Source organism: Monodelphis domestica, chromosome 1 (assembly GCF_027887165.1).
Source record: "Monodelphis domestica isolate mMonDom1 chromosome 1, mMonDom1.pri, whole genome shotgun sequence".
In the NCBI taxonomy this organism is placed as follows: domain Eukaryota; kingdom Metazoa; phylum Chordata; class Mammalia; order Didelphimorphia; family Didelphidae; genus Monodelphis; species Monodelphis domestica.
In genome coordinates, this window is record NC_077227.1 from 205,159,927 (window position 1) to 205,183,473 (window position 23,547).

Genomic DNA, 23,547 nt, shown 5'->3' on the forward strand with positions numbered 1-23,547 from the left:
TCTAATCTCTTCTACGTGATAATCTTTCAAACAATTGAATAGCTATCATGCCTCTTCCTCAGCCTTATCGTGTCCAAATCTTTGTGGACATATACTGTCCGTGGACCATACTGTCTGTGAGTGAGGTTTTCTTGGCAAAAATACTGGAGTGGTTTGACATTTCCTTCTCCAGTGGAATAAGGCAAACAGAGGTTAAGTATCAGGATCACATAGTTGGCAATTGTCTGAGGCCGGATTTGAACTTAGGTCTTCCTGACTCCAGCCTTGCCTATCCCCCAAGGAAAACATGCCCAGTTCTTTCCAACCTATCACCATATGGCATAATCTCCAGTATCCTCCCCATGCTGGATACACCAACCCAGACCTCCAAGTTACCTGGTAAAGTACTCATTTTGAGAGCTCTATCACTGGCTTAATGATTATATAGTTGACAGGGAATGGATGGGGGAGGATTTGGAGGGCAAAGAGATGAGAGGCAGGAAGACCATTTGAGAAACTCATCTTTATTTGCATAGACCTAGGCATGTTATTATCTCGTTCAAAAAATTTTCCGGCTCCATGTCATATGCCAAATGATGTTCAAACATCTTCATATTAAATGGCTTCTCAAAATAAGTCTCAAAAAGTGGCTGTATGACAGTTCTCTGATTATTTCAGGTGGCTGTATACTATTTTCCCAAGATGGGTTGTGAGTTCTTTGGGGTCTGGGATAATTTCTTCTATTTCCCTTATGTTCACTGAAATGCCTAATACAGGACCTTTGAAGAGTTAGACTTGGAAGGGCTCTTAGAGACCACTGAGTACAACTCTCCCATTTTACAGATTATTAAACAGAGGCATGTAAAGATTAAGTGACATGCCTTCTGAAGAAGGATTTGAACTAGGTCTTTCTGATTTCAAGGTAAGTGTCGGTCCTACACCTATACCCCATTGCTGGTATCCTCAGGGGTTAACTAGCAGATTTCCTTGCAGATGGGTTAAACCAAGATGAGGGTAACTGACAGTCCTCAAATTTGTCAGCAAGTTTGGGGATATACACCCCAAATGTGAAGATTTCCCCTAGTGGAATGGATGGATGAGAACAATTTGTAACAGCCATGAAGGAGGCTGAAGCAGACACTGTGGAGTGCCTAGAGCTTGGTCACACATCTAAGATGCCAGATGCCACATCCCAGACCATTGCCAGTTGTCTTGACTTTTGTCTTGACACTGGCCTCAAATGACTCTAGAAGAAAGAGTGAGACTGAGGACTTTGTGCAACTCTGCCTCATTAAAATCCAATTTACATGGAAGTCAAGACATCATCCTAGTGATGTCATTGGTTGTCCTTGAAAACAAAGGCGAACAACAATGGCAATAAATCGTTGTGGATATCATTTCTAATATCCTACATCCCACTGCTGGCAAACTGAGTGGAAAACGAGTACATTCTCATTTAACTCCCTAGGTTTTGAAGGCAGGGAGAAGAAAGGCATAAACAACCCCCATGAGAAGCCTCATGGAATGGTAGAAAGCACAGAACATAAAATCAGATCATCTATGTTCTAGATCTTTCTGGATCTCAGTAAACCCATCTGCAAAATGAGAAAGTTGGACTAGAGGAACAAATAACATTTCTTTCAGCTCCAGCACCATGACCTCCCTCTCTTAGTCACTATTTTTCTCATCTAGGAAATGAGGAAATAAGACTAAATGATCTCTGAAGTATCTTCCTGATCTGAGATTCTATGACTAGAGCTGACAGAGTTTACTCCAGGGCATAATCTCATAGGGTGGTAGAGCAGGACTCACCTGCCAATAATAGACATTGGCAATGTTCTGGCTATCCCATATGTCCACTCCCACTGCCACCTCCCTAGTCAGGCATCCTCATTATTTCTCACCTAGACTAGAGCAATAATTGGCTCTTATTTAGACACTGAGGTCCAGTCCCATTCAATAAATATTTATTAAACTCCTCCTCATATAGCACTGTTCTAAGACTTTGGAAGAAATCCAAAATTTAAATGACAGCCTCTGTCATCATGGAATTTACAATCTTTTAGGAGATTTGATGTATCCATGAATATCTCTGAAACAAAATAATCACTGATAAGTGCTACAGAACTAAGTAATATATTAACTCAATATATAGAAGGAAAGATGTCAGAAAAGGCAACTTGGAAGTGGCATTTGATTTAAGAATTAATGGCTAGATATGAGTTCAGTTCAAAATAGCAGAGCATAGGCAGCAAAATTATCTCTACATTCCCCTCTGAACAACTTTAAAATAATTCCTCAAATCAAATTTTATTTTATTTTTTAAGATTATACATTTTATCTATTCATTCTGTTTTGCTAGCCAGGTATAACATTTTAAAATTATTTTTGTTTCATAAAATATTTCCCAATTACATGTAAAAAACTAACAGTCTTTTGGGGGGAGTTTCAAATTCTCTCCTTCCTTCCCAATCCTCACCACCTTGAGAGAACAAATGAATTGAAATCAATTTTACATATGAAGTCATGCAAAACATTTCTATTATTAGCCATATTGCAAAAGAAAACAGAAAATAATCAAAATAAAGAAAGTAAAAAAATAGTATGCTTCAATCTGCATTCACAGTTCATCAGTTCTCTCTCTGGAGATTGAGGTGGATAGTATTTCATTATGGGTACTTTAGAATTGTCTTGATCAGACTAGCTAAGTCACATCAACATCAAATTTTAAAACTCAGAATAAGACATCTTTCCTGCCACAGACAACTTAGGAGGTCAGGAGGAGAGGTCTGTGACACTTGGAGTTCATCAGGAACATTGGTGGTGGGGTAGAGGTAGCACAGTAGCAACAGCTTTAAGAGCTCAACCCAGAGATTTTGATGCAAAGGTGGATCAAACCACTGATCAGAAAAAGATTACAGGGGGTCTTTTGCTGATATTGGGTATAACTGGTACTGATTGACAAATCTATTGCCCAAAGTAGTTCTGGGTTACAGTTCCAAGGCAGAGAGGAGTGCCTGGGATAAGTCACAAGGGAGCAGAGGTCCTGGTCACAGTTGTGGAGCCAGGCATAATTCTAATAATTGCAATTGCAAGGAAGCAGTGGCCCTTCCTAGGTAAAACAAAGCACTGACCAGGAGAGTGGTGACCACACCTCTCCCTGGATCATCCCACTCTGGAAGGACCAAAAATTGCAGGTCACCAGTCCTGGATCTGAAAATAGCAACACAGAAAAGCTCTGTCTTCATACCCAGATGAGCAGAGCCCAACTTTAACTTAAAGTTCAAAGGCAAGAAGTGGGTTCAAAAAAATGAGGAAACCACACACACACACGGATATTAACCCTAAAAAGCTGCTATGATGGCAGAGAAGACCAAAATGCAAAATCAGAAGAAGAGAATAATATGAAAACAGAAAATCCTCAAAGAAAAATGTCAATTGGACCCAATTCCAACAAGTATTTCTGAAAGAGTTAAAGAAAGAGATAAGAGTAGCAGAGGAAAATTTAGGAAAAGAAATGAGAGTGATGCAAAAAAAAAATGAAAAGATAATTAAGATCTTGGTAAAAAAAAGCACAAGAAATACTAAAGAAAATAACACCTTAATAAGTAGAATTGAAGTAAAGATAAAAAGAGATACAAAAATTCACTGAATAAAAGAACTTAAAAAAGCAGAATTGGTCAAATGGAAAAAGAGCTACAAAAGCTAATTGGAAAAAATAATTTCTTAAAAATTGGAATTGAAAAGTGGAAGCTAATGGCTTCATTAGGCATCAAGAAACAATAAAACAAAGTCAAAAGAATAAAAAAAATAGAAGAAACTGAAATATCTCATAAGAAAAACAACTGACCTGAAAAACAAAACAAGAAGAGATCATTTAAGAATTATTGGACTAGGGGGCAGCTGGGTAGTTCAGTAGATTGAGAGCCAGGCCTAGAGATGGGAGATCCTAGGTTCAAAGCTGACCTTGAACACTTCCCAGCTGTGTGACCCTGGGCAAGTCACTGAACCCCCATTGCCTAACCCTTACCACTCTTCTGCCTTGAAACCAATACACAGTATTGATTCCAAGATGGAAGGTAAGGGTTAAAAAAAAAAAAAGAATTATTGAACTACTTAAAAGATATGAGCAAAAAAAAAAAAGCCTACACATCATAATTCAAGAAATCATTAAGGAAAACTGCCCCAACATCTTCCATCCATGGAGGAAAATAGAAATTGAAATAATCCAACAATCACTTCCTGATATTCCAACATAGAAACTGTAAGAAATATTATTGCTAGATTCCAGAGTACCCAGGTCAAGGAGAAAATATTGCAAGCATTTAGAAAAATACCATTCATATATTATGGCAACATAGTCAGGATCTCACAAGATTTAGAAGCTTCCACATTAAGGGAGAGGGATGGCTTGGAAAATGATATTCCAGAAGGCAAAGAAGCTAAGATTACAACCTAAGAATATACCCAGGAAAACTGACTATAATCCTTCAGGGGGAAAAATAGATATTTCATGAAATAGAAGACTTTCAAGTATTTCTTATAAAAAGACCAGAGCTGAATAGAAAAATTCAACATGCAAACCCAAAACTCGAAAGAAGCATAAAAAGATAGACATGAAAGTATATTCTTAAGAGACTCATTAAAATTATAGAATTTACATTCCTATATGTAACTCCTAAGAACTTTATCATCATTTGAGCAATTAGGAGTCTAAATAGACAGAGGGCATGAATGTGAATCAACTATGTTGGGGTGATCTCCAAAAAAAAAATAAAATGAAGTGGTCAGAAAGTGAGATGTAATGGGAGATAGGGGAAAGAAGAGAATGAGGAAAGTTTTCTTACATAAAAGAGGCTTAGACAGAAGAATTTTTATAGTGGAGAGAGAAATGAGGGGTTAAGGGTGGAAATGGCAAAGAATGCCTGAACTTCAATCTCATTTGATTTGGTTCAAATAGGGGAAAATATATACACAGTCAATCTGTATAGAAATCTATCTTACCCAATAGGGAAATAAGAAAGGAAGGGGGAAGGAGAGAAGAGATATGGGGGAGAAAAGATGATAAAAAGGAGAGTACACTAAGGAAGACAGTAGTCATAAGCAAAAAAGACTTTTGAGGAAGAATGAAATAAAAAGAGAGAAAAAATAAACAGGGAAAATAATGGAAGGAAATACATAGTAGTAATCATTGAGACTATGAATGGTATTAGCTCATCCATAAAACAGAAGTAGATAGCAAAATGGGTTAGAAATCAGAATCCAACAACATGTTGTTAACAACAGATACACTTGAAAGAGAAAGACACACAGATAGTTAAAATAAAGGGATAGAGCAGTGCCTTCCACTGAATTTTAAAAAAGAGAGATGGGTACAGGTAGATGGTTCAGTGGACTGAAAGCCAGGTCTAGAAATGGGAAGGTCCTAGGTTCAAATCTGATCTTAGACCAGTGGTGAGCAACCTTTTGAGCTTGGTGTGTCAAAATTCAGTAAAAAACCAAGCATGGTGGTGTGTCACTTCAAGAAAAAAAAAAAAACTACCTTCTCAGCATCTGGCCCCATACTTCTCTGTATGTGGTCACATGCAGCCAAATGTCATTGAAAATGGCTACACATGTCAGTGTTTACCTGTATGTCAAAGGTTTATCATCACAGCCTTAGACACTTCTTACCTGTGTGACCTTGGGCAAGTCACTTAATCCCCATTGCTTTTTTTTTTAAAGGCAGGAGTAGCAATTATGATATCAGACAAAGCAAAAAGAAAAATTAAACTTAATTAAAAGATATAATCAGGAAAAATATATTTTTATAAATGGTACCATAGATTCTGAAGTAATTATTAAAAAGTTTTACAGCAAGTTTCTTTGATAAACAGCCTCATTTCTCATATACATAGGGAACTGAGGCAGCTGAGTGGCTCACTGGAAACAGTGCCAGGCTTGGAGTCAGTACTTACGTTTAAATCTGAACTCAGATACTTTCTAGCTGTGTGATCCTGGGCAAGTCACTTAACCTCAATTGTCTAGCTTTCAATATATATAAACTGAGTCAATTTTATAAAAATAAGAGCCATTCCCCAATTGATAAATGGCCAAAAGATAAAAATAGGTACTTTTCAGAAGAAGAAATGAAAACTATTTATGGTCATGTGAAAAAAATATTCTAAATCACTTTTGATTAGAGCAATGCAAATTAAAACAACTCTGAGGTACTACCTCACACCTATCAGAAATGAAACAAGCTAGAAAGGATGAGGGAAAACATATACACTAATAAATTATTGGTGGAATTGTGAAGCAGTACAACTATTCTAGAGAGCAATTTGCAGTCATATCCAAATGATGATCAACTATGAAAGAACTAGCTGAATACAATGATATGAGACAATTCCAAATGATTTATGCTGAAAAAGTGCTATCCACCTTCAAAAAGAGAACTGATTAACTTTGAGTGCAAATTTAAGTATAATCCTCTGGTTTTCTTTCTCTATTATCTTGTTTTTTTATAATATGGATAATATGGAAATATGTTTTGCATGATTTCACATGCTGTCCCAGAGCACTGCATGGAAAGTGAGAAATTAAGTAGCTGGCCCCCTGCCAATCTGATTACACCCACACACACACAACATGGGTCTCAAGCATGGGATAGCCTCTTGAATTTCCAGCTCAGGGCCAAAAGGGCTTTTAACCTAGCAACAGCCTAATAGCACAGCATAAATGCTGTGTACCCCATTTACCTCTCAGGTAGATTTTAAATGAACTGGGGGGGGGGGGGGCTTCCATGCTCCTGGCTGTGGGGGTGGGGAATGAGGTGTCATGTGGTCCCTGGCATTTTTACCCCTAGGGGAGGAGGGGAAGGAAGGTTACTCTTCCAAACAGGAAGTAGATTTGCAACCAATAAGTAGAATTGCAAGCCTGGCCCAGTTTCCTGCCTATCTCAAACAGCTCCCATTCTGGGAGAGCATTAGAGAGCTTGCATAACTCAAAGTTTTAGGGTATCTTCTCTTACTACTGTTCCTTAATGCACTTGTCCTTGTGAATAGTTTGAGTAATCCTGAGGTTCAGGGGGGATATTCATCTCCCTACACCCCCTTGCCATTTTGGCCTCCCCAATCTCCTAAGCAAACTCAATATGGGGTTCATCCACATTATGCTCAGTGCAGGTATGGAGAATCCTAGAGGTGTGACCAAAGGAATCTAGATGGATGATGATACTGGGGAGGGGAAGGAACCTTAAAGAGTCTGGAGGTGAATTTTTAGCTTTTCAGACTCCATTGCTAACTGTGTCAGTTTGTTCTCCTCCAAATAGTGAAGAAGTCTGTAATGCAGCTATTGAAATTGAAGAAAATGACTCTTGTATTCAGGGCCTGTATCCTGTCACATATATTATATTTTCTGATTGTTTGCTTTATGATTTAATTTTGGTTGTTTTTTTTTTTAAGTTCACATATTGATCTAATCTAATATATTCTGTTACACTGAATCATTTTCAGCTACTGTGTTTTGGCCATTTAGCTATATGTTCTGTTACATTGTCTTTATTTGTACCCTCTCCCTATACCTGAACTGAAGATAATACCATTGTAAAAGTCCATAAACAACTTGGAAAAACCCTTTTCTATGGCAAAACCATAGATCCTTATGGATGCTGGATTTGTCACCAGATCCATCGAGGTCACATGTTGCCTTAACAGCCTTTTGTTCCTTTTTGTCTTTTTTAATTGTCACATAAATGATGATGGATGGACTCCATCAAACTGGTTATAACCTGTATGCAACCTTTGGAGAATTTAAAGACCTAAAAATTTAAATTCATTTTAAGGGGTCTTCATAAGTGATTTTTCAGGATATCTAGGAGCATCACTGTCTCTGACTGATCATTTGCCTACCTTTGAGTTGTTTGTAACTAAAGGTTAAGGGTCCATTTACTAGTTTAAGTGAAGTGCAGTATCACTATTGTATTCCCCACTTCTGCATTTATAAAAAATGTAATGAATGAAACATATAAAGACATGCCTTTTTCCAGCCCTTACATTCTCATCCAGGAGGTGGGAAGGTTTTCCTAGGGGGAGTGGTACCTCTGGATGGCTCCCAAGAGGGAGCATTTCCCAAGATGCCTACTGGCTTCTGGATGGTTTCTATATCTTCAACTTACTCTACCCTGCCACCACAATGATCTAGATTCTTGGTGATGTTTTAGACCCAAAAGGTTTTCATCAGCAGTACAGAGGTTTCTGTTTTTTCTGGGTTCCTCTGGCAAATTTTGGAATTATGGCAGGAATAAACTTTTTAAAAAATATCTCAGCCAAGGTTGAAAGATTGGTTAGATCCGGAGGACTTGTGACAAGTATCCATGAGCTTCAAAGGTTTTTTTTTTTTTTTAATGTCACACAGCAACTCATGTGAATCCTATATGATAGTGTGTTTGTTCACTATTGTCATTAAATGGACTTTTATGATTTGGGGGATTTTGGTACTTCTTTGAATGCGCATTACCTGCTCTACTACTGTTTTAAAAAGCTGTTCCTTGGTAAAAATAATTTGCACTCACACTGTGGATCATGGCTGAGTATGTAAGAAATGGATCTTATTCTGGGGTGAGACACCTTTGTATTGTGCTTCTCCTTAGGCAAACAGTGTATTACTGATTATGAACTATATATTCTTGATTCTTTTTAAAAATTTTATTATTGTTCTTCCTTGTATGTGCAATAGAGTGTGTTTTCTTTCTTCTCTCATTTTTTGTACTTGAAGCAAATGTTATCAGTATTAATGGTTTTTTGATTTTATACTAATATAAGTTTACAATATCCATTAGCCCTAATATTAATGCATACCCCAAAACTTTAGACTATGGAAATCTGCCATTGATTGTTAAATATTATGGGCCTTTGGTTAATGATTGTGTATGAGTCCAGGAGAAGGGACCACAAAAGAGCCATTATACAGTGCCAAGAAGCTCAAGGTCAAAAGAGACCAACCAATCCCACTGGGATTGACGAGAATCTGTGCCAAGACAAAGGACTTGTTTGAGGTTCAAGTTTGTGGCTGTTGGCATATGTTAGATGCAGGCCTTCCCTGTGCCATATTCCAACAAGTACCTAAGTTTGGCTACCATCTTGGCTCCCATATCCCCAAGAGTAAAGGTAAAAATCAGACCAGGGAATTCTATTTCCCATTTGCTGCTAAAAATCTAGTCCTTTTTCTGTCTTTCATAAGTGTGGCAATTTTCTTTAGTCCTGGCTGCTGGTTGGGTAAGTGCATATTGTTGCCATGGTCCTACAGGCTTGTAGGACATAAATCATTTTATTAGGCCCTAATTCTAGGACCTGTTATAGCCTTATTCTTGTCTACTCAGAATTTTTATATACTATTTAATTTTGATTTTATTTTCTTCTATTTTCTTTTTTTACTTCCTTTTTACAATTGATTCACATACCTCATAACATAGTCATGTATCCCTGGATGATCCCTGTGTTTGTCAACACCCTCCTCAGAGGGGACTGCATAATTGTCATATAATTCTAGATTGATAAAAATTTTTTCTTGTTTGGAGTAATTTTAGGATAAGAAACTTGCTACCTCCCTGAATGGAGAAAGTGAAGTGTTTGGAGAAGGCACCATTGAGATGCCTGCAGAAACCTCACACTGCACCAAAAGATCTAGAATGAACTTTGGAATGTAGTGAAATTGAACTGTGGAGGGTTGAAACATATTTATTTTGAATGTATACTCTTATGTCAAACGGGACTGCCCCCAATTGGCTTTTTGTCAATGTACCTAGCAATCATTGGTTTTGTTCTCTTGCTCTTTTATTTCCCTTTTGTCCTCATATTATTGTAATTTCCCCTTATAAAGTGCAATATTGTGTGTACATCTAGTTATAGATCTTTAAAGATATAAGTTGGTTAAGTGTACTGATTCCATAGGGAAACTAGATATGTAAATCTGGGAGATTTCTACATGCTTGTTTTCCATGGGAATCACGGGGTGGTGGGGGGAGGCATGTAATTAGAATTTCTATACCCTAAAACTACTATTCCCAGCACCCCATTCTCCATCTCACATTATATGCTGACACAGGGAGGATATAAATTTTCTGTAGCCCCGCCTCAGATTATTGATTCTAAGATGGAAGGTGAGGGTTTTTTTAAAAAGGAAGAAAATGTGTTTTAATTTAGATATGTACATTGTGTTTTTAGACATAATACTATTGCACAAAATGTGGTAATCAGGGTTATGGTCGGTGGTGATTGCTGAAGGTTGGGGTGCCTGTGACAATTTCCAAACATAAAACAACAATGAAGTTTCCAGCATCTTTTGACTCTTCCCTTCACTTGAGAAATCCACAACATTTATTGATTAAATTTCCCATCAAAATCTGGCTTTAGATACTTCATAGCCGTGTGACTCTAGATAAATCACTTAATCCCCATTGTCTAGACCTTACCATTCTTCTGCCTTGGAACCAAGATACAATATTGATTCTAAAATGAAAGGGTTTTTTAAAAAAGAATCATCATTGAGTGACAGCAAGGTGGTTCAGTGGATAGAGAGCCAAACCTCGAGTAAGGAGGACCTGGGTTCAAATTTGCCTTTAGATACTTCCTAGCTATGTGATCCTGGGCAAGTCACTTAACCCCAGTTGTCCAGCCCTTATCACTCTTTTGCCTTAGAACTAATACTTGGTCTCAATTTGAAGACAGAAAGTAAGGATTTTTTCTTAAGTTCCCCTTCTTATATGACTGTGATTCATGGCACCCCAAAATAATTACAGTAGTAACATCAAAGTTTACTGATCACAGATCACCATAATAGATATAATAATTATTGGTTTTTAAGTTGAAAATATTGAAAGAATTATTAAAATGTGGCCCAGAGACATAACATGATGTATACTGTTGGGAAAATGGTGCTGCTAGACTTGTTCAACACAGGGTTGTCACAAACCTTCAATTTGTAAAATCACAATATCTGGGAAGCACAATCAAACAAAGTATGTCCATATATTCCCAAGTGTCTTGTGGATACAGAAGGAGACATCAAGGTGTAATAAAGGTCAGAGATAGATAAAAAAAAAGAAAGCAAAGGAGTATAAGGTGGAGTTCAGGAGATGGCTCAAGAAGACAGTGGAAGGGCTAAGAATGAGGAACTAGAGAAAGCATTTCCATATGAATCAGGATAGACATTGCAGGAAATGCTGCACACCTGGTGCCTGGTAATCTTTACTCAAAGGTACTAAGCATGAAATAATCAACCCTTCCCACATGGGAATCAGGCTATAGGTTAGTCAAAAAGAATTCATTAAATACATAGATACAAAGAGAAGCAAAAAGAAAGGTCCTGCCCTCAAGGAGAGACAATAGTAAATTAATTACCCAAGATCTATTCAGAGTAGATGAAGGAAATTTGAAAAGAAGGCTAATGTAAGGGATGGGGGTAGAGAAGAAGCTCCCTGCATAAGGTAGTATTTGAGTTGGATCTCAAAGAAAGCTAAGGAGACTAAAAGCCCCAAGTGAATGGCCAGAGAACTGAGGGATGGAGGGAATCACTGCAAAAGCATGGAGATGAGAGATGGAGTGCTATGTTCCAGGAACTGTAAAATCTGGCCAGTATAGCTTGGTGGTAGAAGGCCCCGAGGGCATTTTGTGACCTATTTGATTCACTAATGTCTATTGGCTAGCATCAACAGCAACAGCCTACAGGCCAGAGTCTGCATCCTCTGGGTAACCTCCAGGATTATCTCCAAATGTGGAGTTCCCTATCTGTCCTTAAAGGAAGTTGTAGGAGGGGAGAAGAGGGAGGAAGTAATCAATGTACAGATTGCCTTGGACAGATTCCAGAAGTACAAGCCCAAGAAAATTGTCATCTAATCTGTGAAACCTCCACCTCATGCTGACTCAATAACTACTTTATCTCTGGCTTCTTATAGTGGCCTCCCCCAAGCTTGCTGGCCTCTGTGGCTGCACCCTGTAGTCTGTAATGATTAAAATTCCTCAGATACTTAATATTAATTTATCATTGTTTATTAGTAAAAGTTAGAGAGAGATAGAAAAAGAGAGAAAGATCACCAGACTGTCCTAACTAAAAAAAAACAAAAACAAAAAAACACTTCCATACTTCCCCTGCTCCAGCTCCCAGCTGTGGCCTAAGTGGAGCATTAAAAGCTCCAGAGAAGAGAATAAGTCTCAAGTCTAGGCAGAGACAGAGTCCCCAGCAAAAGAGAGTACCACTGCTGCCAATGCCATCACTCCTTCTGATGGGCCAGCCTTAACTTCAGTGCAGCCTGAGTCCTGAACTTCTGGACACTCACCCTGTATGCAGGGACTCCCGTCAGCCCCTTCCAGAAGTCAGGACACATGTGGCACTTTAGTCACATGACATCACTGGCATGCCACCTTACCCCAGACAGGGGAGGAAGATGGGAGGGAAGAGGAGGAGGAGGAGGAGGAAGAAGAGGAAGAAGAGGAAAGGGAAGGCAAAGGTGAGGGGAAGAAAAGAAAGAAAGATATGGCTAACTCATTTAGGACAATTAGATGGGGTGGCACTAAGTACCAATGGACAACCAGGTGACACTAGATAATGTGCTGGGCCTACATAGCTATTCTGCACTTGGTTCAGGCCTACTGTGCCCCGGAGCTGTTGAGTTTTTTTTCAGTTGACTGCAAAACCAGAATTGGAAATGCCTTCAAAAGGCAGCTAGGTGTAAAGTGCTGGATCTGGAGTCAGAAAGATCTGAGTTCATGGAGGAATTCCATGGGGACTGGAATGACCTCCAGGAATTGATGCAGAGTGGAAGAGCAGAACCAGGAAAACGAGACTGATACACTGTGGCACAATGGAATATAATGGACTTCTCCACTAGCAGCAATGCAATGATCCAGGACAATTCTGAGGGACTTATGAGAAAAAGAACACCATCCACATTCAAAGGAAAAACTGTGGGAGTAGAAACACAGAAGAAAAACAACTGCTTGATCACATGGGTCAATGGGGATATGACTGGGGTTATAAACCCTAAATGATCACCCTAGTGCAAATAGCAATAATATGGAAATAGATCTTGACCAAAGACACATGTAAAACCCAGTGGAACTGTGCATCAGATATGAGAGGGGGTTGGGGGAAAGGGAGGGAAAGAACATGATTTTTGTAATCCTGAAAAAATGCTCTAAATTAATCAATTAAATAAAAATTTAAAGATAAATTTAAAAAAAAGAAAGATCTGAGTTCAAGTCTAACCTCAGACACTTAATAGCTCTGTGCCTCAGGTTCCTCAACTGTAAAATGGGGATAACAGCACAGTTAAGCAGATGAAAGAGACAATATTTCTAAAATGCTTTGCAAATCTTAAAGCCCTATATAAATTCAAGCAACTATTATTATTATTATTATTATTATTATTATGGTATAGTGAATACATTCCTGAATACATTTGAACCCATTCCCCTCTTTGTCTTTGTCCTTTTGTTTTCGTGACAGCTTCAAAGCATATATCCTTTACAAAAACTAATTGATATTAAAAGAGAGCAAGTCATTGGAGGCTAACAGTGGGAAAATACAACCAATGGTAGAACTGATAGCATCAGAGAAAAGATTCTGAAAGCCCCACAAGAGTGTTCCTGGAATCCTAGGGGCAAATGTAGCACCCTGGCTCTGGGAAAGTGGACCAGAGCTTAAGAATACACAAAATAGGACATGACCTCTGTTTACTCAAATTTAATACCTGTAATTTGGGTAGATGCAATTAATGATCAAAAATATATAAATAACAGCAGAAAATACATAAGATAAATAGTTTTAATTACTGACTAAATCCATGCCATTTCCATAAGTAGTATAAAGTCTCCTAGCAATTTGCCCAATCAGGATCATTCTCTCTCTGGCTAGTGGGAGTCATTATTACATTGTTTTGTGCCAAACATTACCTCCTGTATCAATCTTCTCCTGGAGTTCTTGCTTGTTAACAAGTTGCGTCCCAGTCAGAGCAGTGCTTCTCTTTATTTCATTAATGCTATTTAGTTATTAATAATGGCCCCAAAGTTCAAGAGTAGAGTTGTGGGTAGCTCGAATAAGCCTAAAAAAACTTGTCAAGTGTCTTGGTAAGTTCATATAAGCAATACTTACTAAATCATGGCATTTGCTATTATTTACAATTTTCAACTTCTGTAAAGGGTCTTGAAACACATTAATCATGGGAAATAAGGTCCTAGTGTAGATACAAGATTATTATGGGGGAATAGGGACTTGGGAGCAGGGGGTGACTCTAAGGGAATCAAATAAAGGAGGCTCAGTTCGAAGGATATTGTAGTTTCTAAGAGGTGGAGGTGTCGAGGGGGTAGATTTATAGCAATGTAAAAGGATGGAGATGGGAGATAAATGCAGTTTGGTCAGATTGTAATGCACATGAAGGTGACCAAAATCTATTATGGCTGGAAAAGTAAGTGTAGAGATGTTATAAAGGGCTTTAAATTCCAAACAGAGGAGTTTACTTTTCATCTGAGAGGTCATAGTGGACCATTAGAGTTTATTGAGCTAGGAAATGGCACAGTTATTTATGTTTTAGGACAATCTCTTTGGCAGCTAAATGGAAGATGCATTAGAGTCTGGTGAGACCTGGAAACAGGGAAACTCATTAAGAAGCTATTGCAATAATCCAGGTGACATTGTTGGTAGAGTTGTAAATTGAACTAATCATTCTGAAAAGTAATTTGGAATTATGGGATGAAAGAAATACCCATTGGCCCAGAGATGCCACTGTTAGACATATGACACAAAGGGGTCAATGATAAAAAGAAGAGTGCCATATATGCCAAAATATTTATAGCAGCCTTTTTTGTACCAATAAAAAATTGGAAACAAAGGCAATGCCCATCAAATGAGGTATGGCTAAATTTGTTGTTCAGTCATTTCAGTTGAGTCCAATTCTTTGTGATCCCATTTGAGGTTTTCTTGGTAAAGATCCTGGAATGGTTTGCCTTCTTCTTCAAGCCCTCCTTGCCTCAGGTTCTTCATTTGTAAAATGAGAAAGAAATGGCAAACCATTCCAGTATCTTTGCCAAGAAAATTCCAAATGGGTTCACAACTGATAAAACTGAACAATAAATTAGTTTTGTTGGAAGGATTTTTCAAAAAATATCGCTATAATAAAGAATGGCTCTCTGGGAAGGGAACAAAGGATACAAAGGGATACACTAGAAGAAAAGAGTGATTTTTAAAATGAGAAATTTTAAATTTTTTGGGTTTTTATTTTTAAACATAGCAAAATAACAAAAACAATAGTCCAGGTAAAAAAATGATAAGACCATTTTTTAATCATTCAACAAATAATTATTAAGCCTCTACTGCAAGAGGGTAAGGGAAAGCAAAATATTTAGAAAACACAATCCCTACTCTTATGTAGCTTATAGAGGAATGGGTATGGGAATCTGTTTATAATGTTTAACCACCAGTTCTCCTCCTCCTCCCTTCCCCCCCCAAAAAAACACACTTTAAATACTTTAAACTTTTATCTGCATTGTTAACATTTTCTCTGTCACTTTCTTAAATCTAGACAATGAACAAATCAATTCAACAAAGTCAAATCCTGATTTATATAGCATTGCTGATTTCTGAGACCACCCTGAAAATTTAAGAATCCTCTCCTGAGTCAGTTCAAGCTGACTCCAACACACCCCTGGATAGGTACCAACTTAGTTACAATACACAACAAGATATTTAATGATAAATGCCTCTGGAGATGATGTGCTGAATTAAGTCATAAAACCTGGGTGTGAATCCTGGGTCTTCCACTTAATACTATCTAGGTGATGCTGGATAAGTCACTTAACCATGTAGACTTCTGTTTCCTCATTAATATAAGAGAAATGGAGGAGGTGGGGACACTAAATGACCTCATATTCCTTCCATCTCTAAATTAATGATCCTTATAAAGGTACAAAATATGGAAAAAAATTTCATGAAGCAGATGGAGACATAAGTTCTTAGAGAGCATCCTGTCCTCCTCTCACAGTGATCACAGCACTTTGGGAAATGCCACAGGAAGGGAAGAGCTATATTTTCCAAGCACAAGACTGCAGTGACCTACCTGAGAATCCTGGGGGATGGTAGGAAGCGAAGGTGGGCAGATAGATGGCCCCCGATCCTGTACGTCCTCGGAGTCGCTCAACACCCTTCTCATCCAACTGTCCTCTTCAGTCCCCTGGAGATTCTGGGGGCCAGATGCATTATTTCTGAGATCTGGACTGTCTCCGGGAACCTGCTGGCTCATTTTCAGCCTGATCTGCCTCTGCACTGTTTAGCCAGTCCCCTGCAGAAGCAGGACTAGGAACAGACCCAGGAAATGTCTTGGGCACACAGAACCAAACCTAAGACCCCTCCCTACCTTTCTTCAATAATAAAGTAGCCAATGACCTTCACGAAAGAGCATTTGGGAAGAATAGGAGGGCAGCTTAATGCTAGAATAAGAAAGCTACACCACCAAGATTCTCCTTGAAGATAAGTCTGATGAATTATTAAGAAGAGGGGAAAAAGCCAGCATCAGACTGAAGGAAAAGAGTGAAGCTACCATTTATATTTAAAACTCTTTCTGCCCTTTATTACATGAGTGACCTGGAGCAAATCACAACCACGCTGCACCTTAGTTTCCTCAGCAATCAAAGAATCGAGTCCCTTTATCCTGGAGAGAAAGCTCTTTGGGCACCTAGAAGGAGGTTAGAGGAAGCGAGTCTCCCAGCCTCCTCTCAAGGGCATTCCTTGGTCAGACAGTCCCAGGGGCCAAAGCTCTATTCCCAGACCAGATTCAGGACGACTAAAGAGAGGAGTTGGACCCACAGAAAAGCATTAGGTCATATTTCCCTCCTGATGCCGATAGAGCTCAGCAGCAGCCCTTCTTCAGTCAGGAGCTATTTTTAAAAGTATGAAACCCCAGACTTGGGAAATATCACGAGATGGGGGAGGGGGGAGGGGAAGGGAGCCACAATAAATTAGGTGTTGTGGGGTGCAGAGGCGAACCGCTGGGGCTCAGGAAGGGTACATTTTGTAAGAATACAAGACTCTGAAACTTGGCTTAAAATAAAGAGAAATGTATTAATTTGGAAAGTAATGTTGAATCTAGCCAGGAGGCAGCATAGGTGGAAGCCGGCCTCCTAGGTGGAGGGAAGCTCCCAGGATGTGACTCTGGGGCAAGTGGTTGGAGAAGAGGTTTGCCTGAAGGCTTGGGGCTCCTGGTTTGGAGGACTGATGGATGAGGTGTGTCTCTTTGTCCATCTCAAATCTATGGGACAATCAAAGGAGAATAATCCTCTCCAGGTCAGATGTTTTTGGGGTGGGAGTCAGAGGGTATAAGGGAACAAAGGAGTTTCCCTGATAATAGTTTGCCTGAGTTTCTAGGGGGTACAATGCTCATGCCATAGGAATATTTGTGCATACTGCAAGGTAAGAAGATAAGTGAGCAGAATTGTTTCCCTAGACAATTTTTTTTTAAAACCCTTACCTAGGTGATGGGGGTTATGTGGCTTGCCCAGGGTCACATTACTAGAAAGTAGTTAGGTCCAATTTGAACCCAGGTCTTCCTAACTCCAGGGCACCTGGATGACACCCCACCTCCACCCCCACTCCCAATCCTCCTATAGCTCAAGAAAATCTTTTTTTTTTTCTTAAACCCTTACCTTTAGAATCAATACTGTGTGGTTCCAAGGCAGAAAACGGTAAGGGCTAGGCAATGGGGGTTAAGTGACTTGCCCAGGGCCACACAGCTAGGAAGTATCTGAGGCCAAATTTGAACCCAGGACTTCCTATCTCTAGGCCTGGCTCTCCATCCACTGAGCCATCCAGCTACCCCCTCAAGAAAATCTTAAAGTGATTGAATGACTGGCTCCATCTTTTTTTTTTTTAACTCTCACCTTCTGTCTTATAATTGATATTAAGTATCTTGCTCTTACTGCCTCCCGGCCTGGAACTCTATCCACTGGTACTACCTAGCTGCCCCTTCAATTAGGTCTTAAGAATATATAAATGGAAAAGAGCAAATGTGTCCCAGTGGATGGGCAGCCAGGCCTCAGCAAAAGCAAGATTCAGCTCCTGCCTCTAACACATACTGGCTGTGACTTTGGATGAATCATCTCAACTAGTCAGCATCAATTCATCAACCGTTCCAGGCACATAGTAGTAGCTTAATGATAAGTGTTGGGGGTAAATATAACAAAGAAAACAGTACCTCCTTGGCTAGATGCTTAAACTCTGTCCCAGGTAGCTCTCAGACATTATCCATTGCAGAGAAGGGTTCCATCTGCAGTTATATCGAGAAAGTTTTCTCAGAGATTTTATATCAAGTAAATTACAGATTTAGTCCAGAAAAAGGTAGGGAAGGAGAGAAATAAAATCTCCCTTGTGTTCAGGGATAAAAAGAAACCAGACTGGACCTGATGGCAAGAGGTGGGAGAGAAAGATGTGTCGTGTTGCCACTAGGCTCAAATATATATATATATATTTTTTTTTCTTCTTCTTCTTCTAAAGTCTTTCATAATTTCCTGGATTCTTCTTGCCCTTCTAGCCTTCTTCTTTGCTCTCCCATCTCCATGTTCTTGGAAATTCAGTGACACTGGCCTCTCTGCTGTTCCTCAGACCAACACACTATCTCCCAAATGCAGGCATTTTCTTTTTTTTTCTTTTACTTTTTTTTTTCAGAAAAGGGTTCTTCTGTTCAAGTCACAATGCAGGTGAAAGCATGCAATTTTTCAACTGTTTATTTGGGGGTTACGTTTGGGGATTTTGGTTTTATAATATTTCTCATTTACAAAAATGAACAATTTGGAAATATGTTTTACGCGATAATACACATATAACTTAGGTCGAATGGTCTGTCACACCAGGAGGGGAAAAGGAAGGAAGGGAGGGAGATGAAGTTCAATCATAGAATTTAGGAAAATTTGTGTGAAAATGTATGACATCTAATTGGTAAAAAATAATAATAAAAAAATTTTAAGGGGATTCTTTAAAACCCATACTTTCTGTCCTAGTAACAACTCTTCCCTCATTTTGGTATCATAGAGAGAGGTTATTCCAAGACCACCATCTCTGAAAATCCAAAGGCTAAACAAGGTTAAAAATGGAGTCTGATTCTGCATAACAATCTTACTTTGCACATCATTTAAGTCAATCAACAAGTATCACCTGTCACCTTCCAGGCACGGTGTTAGGCACTGGGGAATATAAGGACACAGAATGAAACCATCTCTACAGGCAAGAGTCCTTGTCATGCTTGGCGCAAGTTGGGGATAAATGGGGTGTTCATTGCAAATAGTCATAGTTGGTCTTGTAGCCCAGAAAAACTTCCCAATAATTAGAAATATTCAATGTGGGGCAGCTGGGTAGCTCAGTGGATTGAGAGCCAGGCCTAGAGACAGGAGGTCCTGGGTTCAAATGTGGCCTCAGACACTTCCTAGTTGTGTGACCCTGGGCAAGTCACTTGACCCCCATTGCCTAGTCCTTATCACTCTTCTGCCAAGGAACTAATACACAGTACTGACTCCAAGATGGAAGGTAAGGGTTTAAAAAGAAACAAACAAACAAAAAAACCAGGACCTATTTTTTGCCTGACAGATGAACAAAGGAGTCACTAAGCATCTAAGTTAAATAATTAGCTTTTGGTTTATTAAATACAGTTATATATTACAATTATACATTTTTGTTATTTAAAATATAAATATCGTGAAATTATGGGGTTTTTCTCAAAGTGACACACCACCCGAGTTATGCTCATTTTTTTTTTTTTTTGCAAATTTTGAGCTCAAAAGGTTGCCCATCATTGCCCTAGAAATAGATCCTGTGGACAAGTAAGCTGCCTCCAAGGCCACTGGACAGATGACCCAGATACATTGCTGCTATGTCAAGACTGTCATGACTGACTTCAAAACAGCAGAGAACACAACCCTCAACAGTCCCTGGCCCCAGGTTGGCTGGAAAGATACCCCAACACCAAGCAGTAGGCTTTGGCTGCCTGTATATTTGACCCTGATAATTAGGATCTTATCCTTCACTGGTAACTTATTGTCAACCTGAAAAAAATCTAGACCTGTCAATGTACTCCTAGCAAGGGTCTTTAATGGAATCAGACAGCTTCCAATCTGCAAAGATCCACCGAAGCAGAGTCCTGGGACTTCCACTGAGCTGAAGAAAAAGGGTGAATAAATAGACTTTGGGAAGGGAAAGCAAATATGGGATCTGTAGAATTCACAAAAGCTCCAGAAAGTTGCATTAGCCAGAGGCGAGGGTGGTTAGGAGAGGGTTTCTGGTTCTGCCGATCTGATTGTCTTCCTTCAAACTCCATCCTCCAAGCTTAAGAGTATTTTCTGAGATTTTGGTAAGACTGATTCATGGAGGATTCAAACTTTTGATTTCTTTGTTTTAAAAGTCTGGGAGAGTCCTGAATGGGATTATCTTAAAATGAGGTCATCACTAGCGTGCTCCTCCCCTCCCCCCACCCCCCTTGCTGGCTGCCCTGATTTGTGTTCTGAGGTTGGAGGATTCCGAGGAGTCCAATACTTATGTGTACTTGATCCAAAATGCCAGGCATACCTTTAATTGGACTAATTGCTAGATATGCCCCCTTCCCCCTTTAACACTGGAAAAGGGACCCCCCTGGGTGGGGTAAAATGGCCAGGAATTATGTGACTGTTTGCTGCCATCCATCTGGGAAAACCTTGGCATAAAACTAATCGTACTGACTTAAAGGTGGAAGGAGAATTCCTCAACATCCTTTACATTGGACTAGAAGAAAATTATTAACATCTCCCAGTTTTCACTGTGTTGACTGGGAAAAAACACAGAACTATTAAATAATCAAAATCACTCTTTAATCAAGGGCAAAAGGGGGTTCAGCATTAGTAGGCTTCTGAGGATGCTCTGGTCACTGACCCCTGGGAATGCCAAACATAAGAGAATGACAATTCGGAAGGGCCATTAAAGTTAGGGAGCTTAAATACCTTTCTAGATGACCTGGGGGCTTAGGGTGAGAGGGACAGTTGATTGACTTTACAATGGTAAGAAAGGAAAATGAGGAGTGCCAGACAGTAATAACAGGGAGGGGCTGATGCTTTACAATGGACCCAAAAGGGAAAGACCCAGCCCAGGGCTGGGCCACCTTGGTAAAGGACTTTAGCCTAGGGGGAGAAACCATTGGGACAAAAGAGATACTTAACATCTGATGGGATTAGCTATTTTCACCCAAACTAACCAGATATCTATTGTTAGCCTGAGACCAGTGAAGTAGTACCTTCCCTCAGGGGAAAAGTCTCCAGTGACAAGGTCAAAGCTTGGGGTTTCTACCTTCCAACTAAATAAACTGGGCCCTTCTAGATTCCACATTGACAGCCCTGACTCCAGCTATACTTTTACAAAACAGCCTCAGTACTAAGGTTCTCCACAGCACCCATGTTCTCACTGATGAAGACTTATAAAAACCTGTTTGTTGGAGGGAGGGTGGGAAGGAAGGAGAGAATTTGGAATTCGAAATTTAAAAATGAATGTTACAAAATTTGTTAACATTTAATTGTGGAAAAAATAAAACATTAAAAATACCCTATTTGTTCTATTCAGGAAGGCTAGGGTGTGGGTGGCCCTATATATAGTGTATAATTGAAAGTCTATTACCCTAAAAAAAAACTACATTTACCAGGAGTCCACTGACTTCCTGTCCTTACGTACTTCCTATAGACAGGGGATATTGGGTGGGGACATGGAGGGTCCTGGTTTCTTTGCATGATGACAGGAGCTTTGTGGCAGTAAGGCAGGCATTTGAACTGGCTAATCAGCCATGGGCATGTGATCTTTATTTTGTATCCTCTTTATTCCTTGATTTCTAATGATCATTAATAAATCTCCAAAAATATAATATTTTTATTATTGAGATCTAATTTTCAATTTTACAATAGGTAGTAAGGCAACAAAGGTGTGTTTGTTGGGGGGGGGGGGGACTTCAGGAAGGATACCTTTTGCAAGCATGCAAGACTCTAAAACTTAGCTTAAAAAATAAAAAGAGAAATTTGTTAATTTAGAAAGTAATGTTGAATCTGGCCAGGAGGACAGCATAAGTGGAAGACTGCCTCCTCAAGGGAAGGCATAGATTAGATGGAAAGCTATTCCCTGATGACATCAGGTCTGGGGTCTTTATACTCTTTACAACAGTAAAGACAACCTCTAGAGTGGTGTGCACTGAGGGATGGGCAGGGAGGGAGGTTTGCCCGAAGACATAGGGGGTGACCCTCATAGTTTAGAAGACAGACTGATGTCTGAGATACAACTTGATGATATCAAGGAGGTGCATCTCTCTGTCCATCTCAAATCTAAAGGACCACCCAAGGAAGATAATGCTCTCAGGGTCTTCTAGGAGTTTTCAGATGTTTTGGGTTAAGAGTCACAAGGATAGAAGAGAGCAAAGGAATTTCCCTGCTTACAGTTTTCCTGAAACACTTCTATAGTTTGGGGGGTACAGTGCCCATGCCATGTTCAGGTTATCCTACTAAAGGGGATAAGTATCAGATACCTAGATGGCTGCATGCTTACTTGGTGTATGCAGTGAAAATCAATGTATTATTCTCAATGTATTTTAAGATCAATATCCCTGTAGAGGGTAAGTTTGATTGTATTAATCAGATACAGCATTGCTCTCTCTTTATCCTTCCCATTCCTTGTCTTTTATATAGACCTTTAATGGTTACGGTTACTCTTGTGCACAGGTGTAGGACATTTCATTGGTTTGGTTTCTTATAAATTAGGGAATTCATTTGAGTATTTGCATCTCTGACTTGAGAGCAATGTCTCTGTCCATTGCACAAAAGCAATAAAGCCACTGTCTGTCTTCATCTTATATTGACCTCTCTGATGATATAGCATCTTGCTATATCAAAACACCCCACCCAAAAAAAATTCCCACTCCACACATTGCTTATAGGTAGGGTGAGTGTGGTCCAGAGGTCAAAAAGAACCCTTTCCATCCTATAGTATCCCTATCAACTTTTGAGAAGTTTTATTACATACAATACAGTATGCTTTGCTATTACACAAAATCCAAGAGGGACTATCCTAAAATCAGGTCAGTAAATGTTGGGTCCCCTGGAAAGAAACCATTCTCTATATTCCTGGTTTCCACTCTCCACCCCCACCCCCTTTCTATAATCTGCTTTGTTGTCACCTGCAGAGAGGCTCATTGACCTCTCAAGGCAGCCTCAAATGTTCTTGTGCGGGATTCCAGGGGATATGTCATTGGCTTATCAGACTATTCTGATGTTCCAAGCAATTTTAAAACCATTAGAAACTTCTTACCCTTTGACTTTTCCTCCTTTTGACTGTGAGGTCTTCAAAAAGGAAGAAAATATGGTGGGAGATAATTTTCAGTCACCATATGTTGTAAGTATTGTGGCATAAAATCAACAAAAACATTAAGAAATAGAAGAACTTAATATATAGATTCAGTGAAACAAAAAGGCAAAGCAATACAATAAAGAATATCAGCATTAATTAACATCAAGTCTGTTTGTTTTTAGTAGCTCTTCCCCAATGTCAACA

General features: G+C 39.2%; 1 protein-coding gene across 1 annotated transcript in view; it reads right to left on the reverse strand.

Annotated features, from left to right (window-relative positions):
* Nucleotides 1-16,831, reverse strand: part of PLA2G4E (phospholipase A2 group IVE) — a 144,903-nt gene extending 128,072 nt beyond the window's left edge. The window contains exon 1 of the mRNA XM_007472412.3: nt 16,070-16,831. Within this exon, the coding sequence (XP_007472474.2) occupies nt 16,070-16,252 (183 nt within the window). The 5' untranslated portion in view covers nt 16,253-16,831. The remainder of the gene's footprint in view (nt 1-16,069) is intronic.
* Between the last annotated feature and the right edge of the window lie 6,716 nt (nt 16,832-23,547).